At 33.4% G+C, this 19200-nt stretch overlaps 1 protein-coding gene across 2 annotated transcripts; it reads left to right on the plus strand.

Moving 5' to 3' along the window:
- The first annotated feature begins 5744 nt into the window (after window positions 1-5744).
- Window positions 5745-18659, plus strand: LOC110034089 (pre-mRNA-splicing factor SLU7). 2 transcript variants are annotated; one of them, XM_020738360.1, is made up of 12 exons: window positions 5745-5988; window positions 7313-7360; window positions 8531-8694; window positions 8783-8895; window positions 9005-9418; window positions 9513-9648; window positions 9743-10042; window positions 10527-10743; window positions 16760-16863; window positions 17449-17517; window positions 17609-17707; window positions 18317-18659. In XM_020738360.1, exons 2-11 carry the CDS (start codon window positions 7345-7347, stop codon window positions 17684-17686), a joined length of 1611 nt encoding a protein of 536 aa, XP_020594019.1. In that variant the 5' UTR covers window positions 5745-5988; window positions 7313-7344; the 3' UTR covers window positions 17687-17707; window positions 18317-18659. The 2 variants fall into 2 exon arrangements, with proteins under 2 accessions (XP_020594019.1, XP_020594011.1); XM_020738352.1 differs by lacking the exon at window positions 18317-18659 and having other exon boundaries at window positions 17609-17865.
- The last annotated feature ends 541 nt before the right edge of the window (window positions 18660-19200 follow it).

The following is a 19200-nucleotide window of genomic DNA, read 5'->3' on the forward strand; positions in this document are numbered from 1 at the left end:
CGTTCGACTCGTTAAGCAAACGAGCCGAACACGAACACACTTTTTGAGCTCGAAATATAAACGAGCCGAACACGAGCGAGCTTTTTTACACCCCTACATACAGAGAGAAATAAAAATACTAAAACAAATTCTCAAAAAAAGAAATTATTATTGCTTGTTTTTTAGATTGAAGAGCTATTGACTTATACGGGTTTATACATTTAATGACGTAATTGTTTAGACACAAGAAATGAACAGCAACCCATGGTTGAGCTTTGTTTACTGAAGAGTTGCTTGCAACATAAATTTGAGAAGAGCGGGCTAAGTAAATTAGACCGTACTCGACCCAAGAGAAGAAACAACGAGGATATTTAGAAATATAATTGTAATCAAATCATAATACAAAATTTAATTTATTTTATTACGGGCTCAAAGATATCTCTCCCACAAAAAAAAATCGATTGATCTTCCAATTTTATTCTTAGAACGTATTGATTTGACCTCGGACCACCACCCAAAAGCATGTTGTCACTAGAAGCAGAACCCCGTCTTTCTTCCAGAGAATCTCCTAAATGTTCCAAAACAACTAGAAAGAGATTATGTGATCTTGTGATCAATTACATTATGGGTGAAACCGAAGAAATCTATCAATAAAAAGTTATGATTGCTTGCCATGACTCCATAAAAATTTCTCTCAAGATGATTTTTGTTGTCTTAGTAGGGGAAACATCTGTAGGCGAAGCTCCACTAGGCTACCGGAAATTATGTAAATCACCTTAACCGATAGGCACCTCGCCCCTCAAGGATAAGAGCCGACAAGATGAAAACATTACTCAACAAAGGAGTAGAAAAAGACCCAAATGGTGAAATGGGGTAGCCAACGGTGTGCAGAAAGAAGTCCTAAATAGTTAAAAATAATCCAATCAGGATTTCACTAGTCCATCGTCCCTGACTATGACTATCAAGACTAAGTTACTTGGTTAAGAAAGTAGGCTACCCAACTTGACTATGAACCACCTATTAGCAACCTGTGAGCTGCATTATTGAGGGTGGCTTATTAGCCCTAAATTCAAAAGTGATACATCTAAGCTCTTATGACTATACTCGAGCAGAAGAGAGTAGAGTAAGACTTATATTCACCAAGGGTATGATGAGAAGGCCTATAGGGCAGAAGGAAGGACGAATGATCAGGATACAAAGACAAATTGTGCCATAAAGGACTCACGTTCTTGTCGAGGTAGGGACTGCCTCAAACAGCCTAAACGTGCTAAACAAAACCACCTAAGCGTATAAATCATATGCTTGGCTACTCAGGCTGGGAAGTGAGAACACATTCCCTCGTGAGATACAATATGAATGCTATTATCTAAGACATGCTATACATGGATGCTTTATTAATATGTAAGGAGATAAGTTCATGCATTTCTTATCATTTTAAATTTGGTCTATAGGATAGACCATGCAATAAAGTAAAGATAGAAAATAAGAGTGTTAATTTTAAAATATTGTAATTTTAATCCTAAATTTTATTAAGATAAATCTTTTAAGAATAACTTTTATAACATAAGATTTTATCCTAAAGAGCTTCATTGTGATCGTACACACATAAACTACATGCAAATAAAGGAATAAAGAAATACTCGGTGATAAAATGAACACAATAAATAAATAATAAGATGACAAGTGTTGATGTGTCGGTTATAATCTCACAAAAGTAAAAATGCTTAATTCTTTCCATGAAACCTTATATTGTTGGGGTGTACCATCTTCCGAATCGGGGGTGCTACAATTTAGGTGAGTGCGTGACTTTCACACTTACAGAAAAAATGTGAAATGAATATATTTGTGGAAGGGTTGGAGAGTGCCGCCTTCGATGGTTTGGTCACGTAAAACGTCAATCATCGCATAACCTTGCTAGTAGAGTAGATAGTTTAACTTTGACTTATGTTAAGAAAGTTAAGGTGTGTTAAGGGCAGTTTGTGCGTTTCAGGATAAACAGCTTATTCTGAAGCGCGGCCCGTGGGCCAATCACAGGATTCGACCCGCGGCCTGTGTTAGTATAAAAATGGAACTGCGTTTTAACTTTACAACCAACACACAACACATAGCCTCCACGGAGGGGTCATGGATCAAACTCAAGCTTTACTAACCAGCTGTAGCCTCTCTCTTGCAGCTTCCTTGAAGGAAGCATTGATAGCCAGCTCCGTCGTTGTGTGAAGTTATCGATTTGTGAAGTCTATAATGGCTTTAATTGAAATGTCATCTACGTAAATTAAAAACCCAGAAAATTCATGGGGAATATGAGTTTAATATAACATATCAATGATTGAATTATTAAGTTTAATTAAATCTAATATTCAATTTCTATTAATAGTGCTAATCACTAAGTATTTATTGTTTTAATTAACCATTATTAAGAATTTATTAAATTAATTATACAAAATAATAAAGTTGCATTTATTAATTCATAATTTCTTTGTTGGATGTTAAACTAATTAATAATAGTTAGACTTTTATTAAAATAATTAAATTTTAATATGTAATTATTTTATTAGTTAATTTTAAAATAGTTGCATAGAAAGTTTTCTAATTATAATTAATTAGAAAACATATTAGTTAATTATATTTATCAATTAATTTAATAAAATTTAAGTTAAATAGAAGAAACAATTACAAACATACCCCTCAATTCTTACGTATTTACATATCATAGCTAAACTTCAATTTTTTACATGTATGCCCTCTTACATGTGCATGAAAATGTGCATTTAACTTTCTGGAATATTAAAATAATAAATTTAATTTTTAAATACTTGTGCATTTGCATATCTAACACCTAACTTTTGCATTTACATTTATACTGCTCAAAATTTTTATTTACATAAAAATATTATTATTCTAACTTTTAAAAATGAAATTAACATTTTCATTCATCTGAAAAGCATATATATGTAAAAATTGAAGTTTAGATATGTAAATACATAATAATTGAGTGCATGCATGCAAAGCTTCCTAAAATTTAGAGTTTAGGGGTTGTTATATAAATAAATACAACTTATGTGGTATTTATGTAAGTGCCCGAAATAAAGTTGGGGAATTTACATAAATAACACAAAGTTCTTACGTGTACTCGTACTTAAGATTTGACATTTACATGCATAGCATTCAAATCTTTAATATCACATAAAAAATAATATTATTATCATATTTTAAAAGTGAAATACATATTTTAATGCATGATTTTAGTGCTATCTAATTTTTTTTTTTGGTGAGATATTGACCGATCTCTCTACGGTATACCTAGTGATTTATGGATTTAAAATTATAAATTTTAAATATATTTTATAAATTTCATAACTAGAGATTTACCACTCTTAAGTAGAAAACACTAGATAATAACACAAGTGCATATATCGTTCCAGTAATATAAGACTTTATTTAGTCCCAAATATCGAACCCATAGGGAACCGAAGAAGACAATCTCTTTAGTTGAAGTTCTAGTCTACTACTATAAGATCCTAGTTTGGAGTGTCGATAAAGGTGGTTTTGCTATTACTACTCTTAAGTTACAATTTTAATCCCGTGTTAAAACCTATCTAGAGCAATCAATAAGGTCAAACTCAAGATTGATAAAAAGTACTTTTCTCTTGTGAATAATTAAGTTGGTTGTAGGTGTGAAGTTTAAGAATGTAAATAAAGTAGTGACAAAAGGAGCATATGTCTATCTACCATCTTCCGAGTTTTACATATGATTGGTTCACTAATTAGTTATTTTCTTTTGGCAACAGTGCCAGTTTAATATTGGCTTCCCATAACTGTATGCCCCGTCTATCACCCAGAAAACTCTAATCTAAACCTCCCAGAATACTTATCTCCCTAACTTTGCACAATAACTTAACTATTACGTTTCATAGTTAAATGGACAATGTGAACATTCTCATGTTGATTCGTCGCCGCGCATGGTCAAGTCAAATATGTCACAACAAGTTTTAACAAATCTTATGGTCAGTAAGATATTTAAATTAAGTCTTGCAGAACATTCATCACATACAAAATTAAGATTTATTCTTAAACTTCAACACCCTACACTTACTACCAAATAATCACAAAAAAAAAGTACAAGGTTTCTACTCACAATGCATGATAAATTCAATAAAAAACTCATGAAACAAAGCAATTAAACTAAATAGGTGTTGTAAATGATCACAAGACAATGAAACAATCTCTGCTTAGCAAAACAATTTCACTAAATACATATTTGTTGGATTACAAAGCAATCAAACATATAATACTTAGCTTTAATCTCTCTGGAATCCTTCGACTGAAGTTCTCTACTCCTCATTGCAATTGTTGTACAATCCCTTACAAATGCTCTCAAATTCCCTTACAAATCCCTCTAAATTAGTGAATTCCTACTCCTAATATGGATTTTCTGAAGTCTTCGAGGAGTTCCAGACCTTGGAACTTCGTTCCCAAATCCTCAAATGGCAGAAAATCTCATTTTCCATCGTCTCGAACCGCTAAATAACTCCCACAAATCTGCTCCAGACAGTTCTAGCTGGCGCCTAAGCGTCCCCCTCTCTGTCCCCCCGGTATGGTTCTAGGCGTCAGGAAGTGGTGCCTAGGCGCCGTCTTCTCTGTTTCTTGGTAGTATTATGGCTCCTGGGCATCAGTTCGCTGCACTCAATATCGCTCCAATTGTCTTGTTTTGCTCCGATTTCGCTCCAATTCACTCCAATTGTTCTTCTTGTTATTCCTGCAACAAAAATATAAAAATATATTCCTTTAAAGTACAATTTCATTAGTAAATGAATGTAAAATGTATAGAAAATTAAGCATGCTGAAAGATATATCAAATATATAAACATATAAGAATTATATGTTATGCCTATAAATTTATATTGTTCTTCTTGTTATTCCTGCAACAAAAATATAAAAATATATTCCGTTAAAGTGCAATTTCATTAATAAATAAATGTAAAATATATAGAAAATTAAGCATGCTAAAAGATATATCAAATATATAAACATATAAGAATTACATGTTATGCCTATAAATTTACTAAATAAACTTATATTAAAGCAGAAAACCTTTTTCCCCTTCCACTCTCTTGCCTGAAACCATCTCTAAATCCCTCAAATCTGTTTTTCAATTGGATTTACTAAATCTTGAATTCAAGGCCATAAATCTTGAGATATTTAAATCTCAAAAACTGGCAATGGATTCAATTAATCATGTTAATCATGTGAGACTGTTTGACAACTTATATTAGGAATTAAAAATCTCTTATAATTGTTATACTTTCACAACAAATTATAATAGAATTCAATAAAGCATAAAAAAATCAATATCTTAGAACATTCCAAAATAACTAAACCAATTTCTTAAATTCAATTAATATTTTATTTCAAATTATGATTATTAATACTTATATATTTACTAAACTAATTAGTTATGAATAAAATTTTCATTAAATTAATTATTAAATAGAAATTTATTATTTTTAAGAGAATAATTAATTAGTTAATAATTATATTTATTAATAGTTACATATACATTTAGCTTATAAATTTATTGAATGAATAACGAAATTATTTATTTTTTATTAATTAATAATTAAATAATAAATGAATGTATTTAATTGTAATTAATATGATAATATTTTAGTTAATTATTAATTATCAATCAATTAAATTAATAAAAATAATTTAAATTAAATTAAGTTAAGAAAATTAAGTTAAATAAAATTAATGGATACCGTCGCCTACATTTCTTCCATCTCCCCGAAGCCCTCTCGCCTACATTGCTCCTCTCCCCGAAACCTTCGCTGTGCCTCAATCCCGCTTCTGTTTCCTCCAAAACCATCGCCTTCGTCACCGAACCCTCGAGATACAGTCTCAATTGGAGCTAGCTGGGAACGTAACGACGGGATCGCGGCTTACAGAGACCCGAAACTCCCATTTTTTTTCCTTCTTCTGCTCCTCTCCTACCCGTAACCATTAAGGAAGGTAACTTCACGTCTTTTTTCTTTTTCGCGCGAAGCCTCTGTCCCGGATTTACTAAATCCAACAATTCCTGGGATTTACGGCCGAAATCAGTCCCGGATTTAATAAATCCACCAAATCATGGGATTTACGGCCGAAATCCGTGAAATCCAGATTTATCAAATCCGAGGCTTTTTGTTGTCCAACTTGACCGTCTGGCAAGATTTAGGTTAAATCCAGCTTAAATCCTGCTCTAAATTCGTTACCAGACAGGCTAATCAGGTTTCTAGGATTTAAACTAGTAATTTTTGTGTTTGGCAGGATTTAGGTCAAATCGTGCTTCCAAATTACTATCTAGCAAGATTTATGTTTTGGGAAATTTACATACCAAACAATTTTTATGCATTTATATATCTAACACCTAAAATTTGATACTTATTTTTATAAATCCTTTATGTTTTCACTTGATATTTTTATTTACGGATGAAAATGGGTATTTCGTTTTTATAAGGTTAGTGATAGTGATATTTTTGATGTGATGTAAAAAATCTGTGTTTTTTTGTATATAAAGATGTAAGAATTGTGTGATATGTATGTAAGTGCTCCTTTGTGTTTTATATTCCACTCAAATCTTGTCTGAGCTCTAAAGTTTTTAATTTGTGCGGTTATACTTGGATGATTAGGCATTGATATGATAGAGTGTAATCTAAGCATTTCTATGCTCTACCTATCCTACTTGGCATATTTATGTTAATTTTATACGAGGTTTTGATGATTTTATTACAGTTTGCATTATAAGCGGCTAGAACCTAATTATCAGATGGGTAAATAATGAGGAGCTTTTACAATTCATAAATGTATTGGTGTAATGAATAAGTAGCTTAATAGTTACATTTAACCTTAACTTGAACTTTTTTAGGATGAGTTTAGGATAGAAAGCTCCTAAATCTTAGAAAATAGTTGTAATATGATTTTTCTTATGCCATGGTACTCTTTGATTAAGTGTAATTTTGTGATAGATAGAGCAAATGATAAGTAGAACCACAATGTTGAAGCATGGTGAACTCACTCATGCTGTCCTTTGTTGCTTTATTTCATAGTTTAAAATATATTTCATGGTTTTTTGTTATGTCATGCTACTTTGACTCTTTGAGCATATCTGCTGGCATGCTAATTTGACAAGATGATTCTTTTATGCTAACTTTTGACATGCTATTTTATTTTGTTTCTTCATGTCACGGTTTAATATGTTTCTTGCACCATGCTTTAACTATTATTGTCATTGTTATCATTTTTCTCCTCAGTAAAGCCAGTGATTATTAAACTTTTTTGTCTATGTTGATTTCAGATCCAATAACCAATCTTCCATCTTGAGAAAGCATGGCAACATCTTCTGGTAAATCTCTCTCTCTCTCTCTCACTCTCATCTTCTGTCTTTGTTTAGGGTTTGGGGTGATCATGATATCATCAGAGTGAGTGCAGGGATAAGCTTTAAATAGTGTTTTAATGATTCTTGTTTTCTCATCCAAAAAGTTAGGGTTGAAAGTTTAAATGAGTGAAAACAATCGGCATTGCGTTGTTTATTTTGGAAGTTATCATTTTATTTTTAATTGGTCTGTGCGTGAATTGGTTTTGATTTTTGTACATTTTTGTTAACTTAATAAATAAACTTTGTGTTATTAGAGATTAGTGGTGATTGGAGTTCAGGTGGAAAGGCCATGTTATGTATGAAAGCTGATTAAAGTTCTGTAACTTCTGTTTGCTAATCAGATATATATGGGATTTTTAATAGGAGAATTACGCATTTGTTTTTTTTAAATGAAGGAGTTTATTTTTCAGTAGCTCCTAATAAGATAGATTGCCTATGCATATCTCTACATTTGTTTTCTATTATTTATGAAGCTGGATTTGGTTTTACTTGCATGTGAATTTTAGTGCTTTTTATGTTTCCTTTCGCTTGAGATGATTCTTTGACTAGTATTTGTGTTTTTATTCCTTTGCTATTTTCTATTTATGCAATAGTTGAATCTATCTATCTATCTATCTATCTATCTATCTATCTATCTATATAATTTACATGTTTACACACACAGAGATATATATATATATATATATATATATATATTAAAAAAGCCTCCTAATGCATTCTATGTGCACCATATTATAGTTTATTTATGGTTACTAGTGGATTTTATTTCTAAGTTTCTGCTTGATGTGCAACTGTGTTCTAAGAGTCCATGTTATGCTTACTTTTCATCAGAAGAAATTTGAAGATTTTAATACAGAGGAAAGTGTAATATTAGGATGATGCTTGCTTTTTGACTGCATTCATTTTAAAAGTTGAGTCGTGATGAATTATCTATAATTCAAATTGCCTATAAAATGTTGTTCAGTACTTACATGAGTATGTCTTGTCTTAGTTTTCTGTTTGTTTTGCAGTTTATGTGACTGAGGTGCGATAGAAAATTATGACTTAATTCTTCTATTTTTTTTCGTTTAATTCTCTGGCATTGGCGTATGACTGACACTAAAGTGCTGATAACTACTTGTACCGTTATAATTCTAGTGTCGTTCAAGTCTCGGGAAGACCATAGAAAACAACTAGAGTTGGAAGAAGCCCGTAAAGCTGGGCTTGCTCCAGCTGAGGTTGATGAAGATGGTAAAGAGATCAATCCTCATATCCCTCAGTATATGTCGTCAGCACCTTGGTACCTTAATGCCGAGAGACCTGTGAGTTATCTGGTTATTTTACTTTTGTATTTTCTGATTATTTCTTTTAAAATAACTGCAATGCTTATATATTTTTGTGATTTTATAGAGCTTAAAGCATCAAAGGAAATGGAAATCTGATCCCAATTATACAAAGGCATGGTATGATAGAGGTGCAAAGATTTTTCAAGCTGATAAATATAGGAAGGGTGCCTGTGAAAAGTAAGTTTTTGATTATATTCATTAGGCATTAGGTCTTTTAACTTTTTTTTTCAAAAAATTGTTATTAGTTTCATTAGTTTTAATAAGGTTTTCCTAAAATGTGTTGCAGTTGTGGGGCTATGACTCATGACAAGAAAGCATGCATGGAGAGGCCTCGGAAGTTGGGAGCTAAATGGACGAATATGCATATAGCTCCCGATGAGAAGATTGAGACGTTTGAGCTCGACTATGATGGAAAACGTGATCGTTGGAATGGGTTTGACCCATCCAGTTTTGCTCGTGTGGTGGAGAGATTCGAAACCAGGGAGGAAGTTAGGAGGAAATACCTTAAAGAGCAGCAGATAAAGAAGCTAGAGGAGAAACAGAGTGATCAGAATGGTGAAGGTACTGTTAGTGATGAGGATGATGATGAAGATGACTTGAAGGTGGATGAAGCCAAAGTTGATGAGAGCAAGCAGATGGACTTTGCAAAAGTGGAGAAACGTGTTCGTACGACTGGTGGTGGAAGTACTGGAACTGTCAGGCATGCTAATTATTCTTATTGGTGTAGTTTTGGTTGAATTTTTTTATAAGCTTTTGAATTTACATATATTCTGATTTCCTTTGGTTATTTTTAGAAATTTGCGTATTAGAGAGGACACTGCAAAATACCTGCTGAATCTTGATGTCAATTCGGCTTACTACGATCCCAAAACTCGCTCGATGCGCGAAGATCCTTTACCTGATGCTGATGCGAATGAGAAGTTCTACGAAGTTAATATTTATATATCTATTATTCTGCCATTTAAAATGTCCCTTTTTATTGGGTTTGTTTACTTAGCAATTTCTTAAACTTTTTTTTGTGCAGGGTGATAACCAAAATAGAATCAGCGGCCAAGCATTGGACTTCAAGCAGCTTAACATTCATGCTTGGGAAGCTTTTGAAAAAGGGCAGGATGTTCACATGCAAGCTGCTCCATCTCAAGCTGAATTGCTATTTAAAAACTATAAAATTCTTAAGGAGAAATTGAAATATCAAAATAAGGATGCCATCATGCAGAAGTATGGGAATGCTGCCTCCGAAGAAGCTCTTCCAATGGAACTTCTTCTCGGGCAGAGTGAGAGAGAAGTCGAATACGACCGTGCCGGGAGAATTATAAAAGGACAAGTATGTTTTTTTTGTAATTAATCATTTGCTGTTTTTCATCCATTGAACTTGTTTATATATATAGTAAAATGCCAAAATAGTCCCATGACAATTTACATTCGGTCATTTTAGTCCTAGAGTTTATAAAAGTGTTAAATTAGACCATTTACTGTTTTAAGGGATCAAAATAGTCCTTATTGGGGACTATTCAACCCATATTAAAAAAGGCTTGAGGACTAAATTGACACTTTTGTAGACTCTGGGACTCTAATTACCCCTCTGCAAGGTATCAAGGGATCATTTTAACACTTTTCTCTTTATGTATATTAAGTAGGATTGGATGTAGCTTCGTTTCCTTCTTGAGCCATGTTGATGTGTTGCGCGAGTTGTTCATTGGAAGGATTAGAATGGCTGTTTTACTTGCTAAATTGTATAGATTTGATATGCTGTATGTCTTGCTAGTTAAATCTCTCATGAAAAAAATTATGTCATCTGTCATCTATAGGAGGTTGCACTTCCCAAGAGCAAGTATGAGGAGGATACTTATGTAAATAATCATACGAGTGTATGGGGTTCTTGGTGGAAGGACCACCAGTGGGGTTACAAGTGCTGTAAACAGGCGCTTCGTAATAGCTACTGCACAGGCTCCGCTGGAATTGAGGCTGCTGAAGCTGCAGGAGATTTGATGAAGTCCAATATTGCTCTTAAGGAGGCTACAGAAGGTAAGACTGTTAACAAATTGGAAGATTTAAATGCATGCCGCTCAATTCTTATGTATTTACATGTCTAACACCTAAGCTTCAATTTTAACATACCCACCACCTTATCTAGGTATGTATTTACTTTCTTTTATGATGAGTTATACATTTGAGTTTTTCTGTCGAAATGAGAGACTGTTTGGAAATGACAAGGAATGAAAGTTTGTCTTTTTAAGTGAAGAAAGAGATACTAGGGGTACCTTTTGTAGATTATGGTTAGATTGATGAATTTTTTACTTTTAGTTGATTAATCAATCCAAATGCATGTTCTATGCATTCAGAATAGGAGGGAAAATATTCACATGAAAATTGATCAATCGAGGGACATGTTGGAAATGACGAGGGAATAAAGTTTTATATGTTTTTTAAATGAACTGAGAGATTTTAGGGGAATCATTTGTAGATTATGATTAGAATTTGTGAATTTGTTACTCCTGTTAATAAATCAATCCAACTGTATATTCTATGCAATGCAGAATAAGAGGGAAAATATTTACAATCAGTCCTTGGGCTAACTCCTGAGACTTGTCTAGGCTGTGGATCATAGCCAAGCCCGATTTAGGTTTTGAAAAGTAGCCCAACTTTGGCCTATTGGAAATAGTAATATTTAATTAGCAGCAAATAAATGTTGTGCACATATTTATTTAGCATCTTGACATCATCTATTTATTTATGCATTGTCAGCTGTGGGTTGATGTCGGGTTGCAGGCATATCTATAACATGTTAAAATGAGCCTAAAATCTTTGTCCAAGAAGAATATGAGCCGTTGAATTTATCAAGATCGAAATTAACAATCTAACATTTGAAAGCTGCGATTTTTCATTCATGTGGTGCTTGATTTTTTTCCATAATCACTTCTTTGAAGTCTCCCTTTCGTATTGTCTCTATCTGGCTTAGGCAGGACTTTATTTTATTTCCATATTGCCATCTAGCTCTGAAAAAGTTTGCAAATGCAAGCTTGCGACTTCACGGCTGTATTAGTAAGGATTGCACATTTTTTATGTATTTTCTTGATGTTTTAGTAATGATACAGGCAGGTTTTTGGGTTTTTTTTTTCTTTCTTCAACATTTTGCTATTGTCGATTAGAAATGCATTCTTGTTTCTTGAAGAATGTTTTTTATCACTTTTTTTATGAGATGAAGATTATAACCATTGCATTTTTCTGTCAGTGTTATACGACTGTGTAACCTTATTTAAGTTTTTTAAGATAATTTAAGGTTTTTAAGATATATCTGTAATTTTTGTCTGTATCAAACACGGATATGGTTTTGACATACATGGCATGTATTTGAATCATCACAAATTGTGTTTGAGCTTTTACCCAACACAAATATGGCTGGACATGGCAAGCACATGAACAGGCAATGACATTGTTAGATATGGATGGATGCTCGATAAAATATATTATTATTATTATTATTATTATTATTAATGGTGGCTACTTTTAATCTTATAATGCTTCCTTTATAATGATTTATTTTATCCTGTTATGCCTTAAGTGAAAAATAGCAGAAAGTTATATATTTCATGTTAACAATTTACTAAATATAAAAAATATGTTCATAGCATCCCATGTTTAATTTTCTATAGTTATGTTGTATTATTGTGTTCATGTGATGACATATCGTGTTTCCCATTCTGTGTTTGTGTCCGTGCTTCCTACCTAGCAGATCTGGTTGTAAAAAATAGCTTCTCGTCATAGAAAATTTTTAAAAATAGTGATAAGGAAGTAGCCAAACAGGGTGTGACTGCTGTCTAAAAAACTAAGTAAATTAGAAAGTATCACTAGAGAGAGTATAGAGCCTAAAAATCCTTTTTTTTTTCCCTATCTAAATCACTCAAATGGCATTCATAAAAGATAGACCCAAATAGCTTTGAAGTTATTTTTTATTTTTTGTATTTTTTGTATTTGTCTTTCCATTTGATGAGTAAGAATGTGCTACTGATAGGTTGGTTTTGATGTCAAAAATATGATTGTCATTTTCCAGATGGTAGTTCCATCCGAACAATTGAAGAAAATATGAACATCATCCTCAAGATAAGCTTGAAAGATATTTAAGTTAACAAGATGATAATCATATGGAATTTTCTTTTGGGAGAGTATATATTAAATAGGAGAAACTTTTAGTGGAATCCAACATTTTTTATGTGCGTGCATGTTTCAAAAGCTGAAATCTATGAGTACGTGGGCCAATTCTTTATCATTTTTCAAGATAATAATCGTATGGAATTTTCTGTTGGGTGAGTATATATGAAATAGGAGAAACTTTTAGTGGAATCCAACATTTTTTATATGTGTGCATGTTTCAAAAGCTGAAATCTATGAATGCTTGGGCCAATTATTTATTATTTTTAAATTAATATTTTTAATTATTCAATATGAAATCAAACACAAAGCTTCGTATATCTTTACAAAACTCTTTTGTCAAATTGGTTTTATTAAGAATTTGATTATACTAGCTTTTAAACAGCATCTTAGTTTCAGATTGTAAATTCAGAATCTTAATTACATTAAAGTGGTCTAACTTACTTATTAGAAAGAGATGTTGAGTTAATTTGGCGAGATATGGATATTTCCAATGATGATTTGTAGACAGCTATTTCCAGAGATAATATGCAGATGTCCTATAGATAATACTGCATTTCCAAAGATAGTAAATGCAGAATTTGAAATTCATATTTATTTCTAAATAGCATATGTAAATTCCCTATAGAAATCCACATACTCAAAACTATAGAGAATCACAATTTTGTTAAGGGTAGAATATTTTCAAATAGGAACTTCATAATTAGAGGGCGAACCGTTTCATCGAACATTACTGATTTATTATCGTCTTTTTCAACTGCCTCCTCAAACGACCAAAAATTTATTGGCACGCACGCACACATAAAGACAAACATACATGTAGGGCTATGTATTTAGCATTTGAAGGTGATGTATGTAGCATTTGAAGTAGAGATGATGTAGCAGTAGACATGAACTTGCTTTTCGACTTTGGCGTGCAGGAATTGGACTTTGACTTCAACTTGTGAAGGGTAAGGTATTGAGACAAAAAATTATAAGCACTGCTTAGCTTTATTGAGGAGTATCCGTGCATGAGCTGTGATGGAGAATGTCCTTACCAAAAAATCTCTTAATATAGAATTAAAAATTCACAGTCGGTGTCAGTCCGAAGGACATGAATTGATGTTTTGAATTGGGTCAAAAGGAAGAAATGAAAATTGTTAAAGGTGACAATAACTTCGAGTGTGATTATCAATTAAGGTAAATGAACTACAATTTATTGGTATAGCTAGGCGTTCGAGAGGGTCCCCACAAGTCACTATAAATTAGTGAAAAAGATGTAGGAGTGTGAGAGTGTGGTGGATGTGGAACTCGATGATGTTTAGCTAATTGACAAATCTCACATCTGAAACTAGATAGATTTTTATTAGTTAATAGCAAAGGATACAACTGTTTTAAATATTGAAAACTGGGGTGACCCAAACGATAATATAAAAACATAATAAGACATTCAGTGGATTGGAAAAAAAAAAAAAAAACTACTGGATGAAGTGACCTACTAAACCTTGCTTTTCCCTTGAAAAAATAGAGCCCGACTACCCGCTTAGCAATTTCAATCATTCTCTTCGAATGACCATCTTGAAAGATACAAACATCAGAAGAAAAATGAGAAACACAATCAATGTATATGTCAACTTATTGATTGACAAAAAGTTACACTTCAATGAAGGCACATGAAGCACAAATTCTAAAGTCAGATATGTTGTTAGAATAATATACCCTTTACCCTCAATGAAATTACGGGTGCCTTCAGTAATTTTAACGGTATCTCTCATAGAGCACGCTTGAAAACATCCGGTCATATGGTCCGTGGCACTTGAATCAATAATCCACGGAATAGAAGCAAAAATAGTGAGTGTCATTAGAATGTTACCTTGTCGAACATGGGAGGTACACGGGCCGGAAGAGAATTAACTAGATCCAATTAGTTTGATAAAGTGCTCCATCTGACTTTGACTCTCAGTGGATTCAGATGATTCTGTGATGTTTCGAGTGAGAGCCGGTTGTATTATCGTGGCTTTTGAGGTCGTAGTGAAACTTGTAGCAGCAGATGATTTGAGTGAAGGTTTATTTGCCGGATTTTCGTGTAGCTTCCAACACTTGCGCGGCTATGATTGGGTTTGTGACAATAATCACAAGTGGAGTGATTTGCTTGTGATGATGTGGAGGAGGGTTGAGCACTACTAGAGACCAAGGCATACGGTTCGTCTGAAGGAGTGACAGTGCGGAGCATGACAAGCCTCCAACTTTCTTTGTAGTGTACCTCGGTGAATGCAACACTGAGTTGAAGGAAGGGGATTCCGGCCGAGAATATGACCCTGGACTTCGTCGAGGTTCTTGTTTAGAGCCGCCATATATTGGAACAACACAAACCTTTTCCACAATTTTCTGGAAGAGGGAAAGATCGGCTAGAGAGTTCCATGTGTAGTCGTAGTAGAGATCACATTCCATCCATAAGACCACCAAGTTATTGTAAAAATGGCTAAAGGTCTTTGATCCCTGTTTTGCCTCGCGGTTCTTCTTGGAAACCACCTAAAGTTGGCTTGAATTTTCTACATTCGAGTAGGTATCCCAAACTGACGTCCATAGTGCATTTGTAGACGAAAGAAATAGATACGAACATCCCATCGTAGTCTCCATGGAATTGATCAGCCAAGACATGACCATGCAATTCTCCACTTTCCACGCTCCATGCGCTCGGAGGTTCAACAATCATCCCCGTGAGATAGCCGAAATTGCTGCGTCCTTTTACGAACACTGACAAAGTTTGGGAGCATTGAAGAAAATTTGAGCAGTTAAGTTTATGGGTAATGATCAAGAAGTTCATGCGGTTTTCTGGGCCTCCGGTCTGTGGAGGGTTGAGGTTGGTTTTGATCCTTTCGTGGACTCAAGTACACCGTTGGACGAAAGCTCAGTGGTTGAGGAGCTTGCCATGATTTTGATAGAGCAAAAAAGTGATGTTGGATTGCCGATACATAGGAAGATTCCGACTGTAGAAGGAAGAATCAACTACGGTGGGTCCTGCAGGGGATTGATATGGCCTAAACGAGGAGTTCCGACAACCTTGGTGGGAGAGAGGACATGCTGGAGGAAGGTCCGACAGTTGAAAGGTTCTTCTCAAGGAAAATCAGGTTGCCTGGAGAGAAATTTGTCCGGCTAGAGGTAGATCCAGCTGGCTGGAGGGAGATCCGGTTGAGGGAGATTCGGTGGAGGTGGCCAGTGGTAGAATCCTTACATGGAAAGGCCTGCAGGTGGCTGACGGCGAGGGAGGAGTCCTGGTGACGGCTAGGGTTAGAGCCATAACTCTGATACCATGTTAAACTTGAGAATAGAGCAGAATAATTTTATTGAGCAGCAAAAGGGATATAAATATATGATACGAGGATATATGAAAGGAAATGTATAATACCCAAATCTTTCCTAATAACACCCATAAGATAAAAATGAAAAACATAAACTAGGAAATACATACGAAAAGAAATAACAGGAAATGCAACATAATAAATAGAAAAAACTTCTATTAAAAACTTCTGAGATGTTTTAATATAATATGTTTGTGCCAGCTGAACTTCAGATTTCCCACTGGTTGGTAGATAGTATACGCTTGAAATGTTTTAAAAAAATTATAGTCAATTAAGCTTAAAACTATGGTCTTAATTAAAGTTCAATCAACGGGAAGGACTGTGTAAACAGGGAAGAAATATTTACTTTTGATTATTCACGTTCAGCTTCAATATTCCTAAGAGGAGTTAAAGGAGAGTCGAAGGCTTAATATATGACTTTGTTGTACGGCTTAAATTAAGTCCATAATAAGTTGGTGATGAATTTGTTCATTATTTTCCATGAATAAAAATTGCAGTTTAGAGAACATTTTTTTAATATTTTTATTTTTTCTAAAATGTTGATTTAGCAGAGACCCCAGAGCAGCATGAAGAGAAGAAGCTAGCTACATGGGGAACTGAAGTCCCACAGGATTTGGTTCTTGATCAAAAACTTCTTGTGGAGTCTCTTAAGAGGGTGAGCATATCAATGTTCTGTTTTTCCATTTCTAAATGAAATGAAGCATCTTTTCTAAGGCAAATGAGCCGAGCTTATTGGAGCTCAGTGTTATTCAACTTGGCCCATGTATATATATCTTAAATGTAAATATGGAAGATTTACAAAGATACCACTCAATTCCTATGTATTTACATATTTAACACCTAAACTTAAAATTTTATATATATGGTGCCTTAACTATGAATGAAAATATGTATTTCTCTTTTTAAAAGTTAATAGTGATATTTTTTTGTGATATAAAAGATTTGGGTGATATTAATGTAAAAAGTGAATTTGTAAGTTTTAAATATGTAGGCATTGGGTGGATATTTATGCAAATGCCCCAAAATTATATGAATTTGAACAAACACAAACACAAAAGCACATATAAGTATATAACTATACACCCCCAATGCTTTATATGAATATAATCAAAGATATTATTGAGCCAAACACAATCAAACAAGGTGTTATTCATATTTAACTTAGTAAAGATGCTAGCTTACAAAAATCCTTTGAACAAACACAAACAACAAGCTTTTTTTATGGCTTCCAAATGCGCAGGAGGATCTAAGGAAGAAGGAAGAGAAGGATGAAAGAAAAAGAAAATACAATGTCAAGTGGAATGATGAGGTTAATTATCATGATTTCCTTCTTTGTTTTATCTATTTTGATTAAGAAAGTTTATGATCATTTAAATAATGGCTCCTATGGATGCAAGCAGGTTACTGCTGAAGACATGGAGGCATACAGATTGAAAAGGATTCATCATGATGATCCAATGAGGGATTTTCTCCATTAGTCAGTTCAGTTCTTCTTTTGGGTATTTTTCGTTTTCACTGGTTCAATGTTATTGTATATGATTTTGAATTTGAATCATATGTGAGTTTGGATGACCAATGTTTGAAAGTATCTCTAGGAAATATTTCTGTAATGTCATTCTGTCCATCTTTATTTAACACGGAATGATTGTTCGAGTCCTCTGAAGTCCTGTACATATAGTTTGTCATTCATGGAGTTTTAGATTGCATTTTTAATTTGCTGTGGTGACCCTCAATGCATGCATGAATTAGAAAAAAATACTTAAAAAATGAAATTTAATGTCGACTTCTTTAGAAAACATTTCAAAATATTCTGATATGTTTTTAATCAAATTTTTTTTCTTAATTGTGGCAAACTAAATGTGGCACAGGTTGTGTTTTAAAAAAAGTGGCAAACGTTTAATTATCTATTAAGTTTAACTTCATTAAATCCATAACTTTAATGCCCTGATAACTCGTAATCTCATATTTATATTCTCTTATATTCATGAAAATCATAGTTGGAACCACTTTTTAATGATTCAAGTATTAGATTAATGAGAAATTTACATACATACAACACATTTCTTATGTATTTACATATCTCTCATCTCAAAATTTTCTATGTGCAGGGTTAGGCATACCTTATCTTGACTAGATCAATTTAATGTGCAAGTCCAATGCCATTTAGAGGCTCTATAAAGTTAATTCTTCATTTGCTTCTTGGTGCTATAATTCTCATCGCTCTTTATGGTTCAAGAGGTGGATAAAAGTATACTTCTTTTTGGAAGAATCTCATGCAAGTGGCTGTTGAGATTAGAATTAGGATTAGAAGAGAGCTTACTTTTCAAGTCAATTATAATGTCAACCTATCTTTGACCCTTGGGTGGATGGTATTTCCCTCTATGAAAAATTTTAGTAATTCTATCTTTGCTATATTCTCTAACCCTATCTATGTCAAAGCTTCTGATAGAATTATCAATAAAGTTTGATCTTTACCAACCAACTATTCCACTTTGGACACTTGTGTTCAACTTGGAAACAATATTTCAATTATGGATTCTCCTACTAACTGTCTTTGGATGGATAAGAACAGATATTCTCATAAACTCACCTACTCTTTTGCTTATGACGATCACTCTAAGCTTGGCTGTGGCAAACAAATTTGTTTTAAGGATTACTCTTTCAAGTATGCTATTATGGCTTGGAAAATTCTAGTTTGGGGTTTACAAATTAATGATGCTCTTTTACTGCAGGGTTCACAAGTCAATCGTCAATGCGTGCTTTGTTTCTCTAGCCCTGAGTTTCACTCTCATCTATTTTTTGAGCCCCCCTTTCACTTTCAACTCTTAATACTAGCTTCCTCATGGATCTTTCTTCCACCTTGGCTGCACTCTTTCTCAATTATTAATTCTTGCTGATACTCTCAACCGTAAAATGACCAAGAAGTTCTTGTCTGTTATTCCCATTGAGGTTCATCATATTTGGTATGGGGGGAACTGTAAAATTTTCAAGA

Source organism: Phalaenopsis equestris, unplaced genomic scaffold (assembly GCF_001263595.1).
Source record: "Phalaenopsis equestris unplaced genomic scaffold, ASM126359v1 Scaffold000002, whole genome shotgun sequence".
NCBI classification, from domain to species: Eukaryota; Viridiplantae; Streptophyta; class Magnoliopsida; order Asparagales; family Orchidaceae; genus Phalaenopsis; species Phalaenopsis equestris.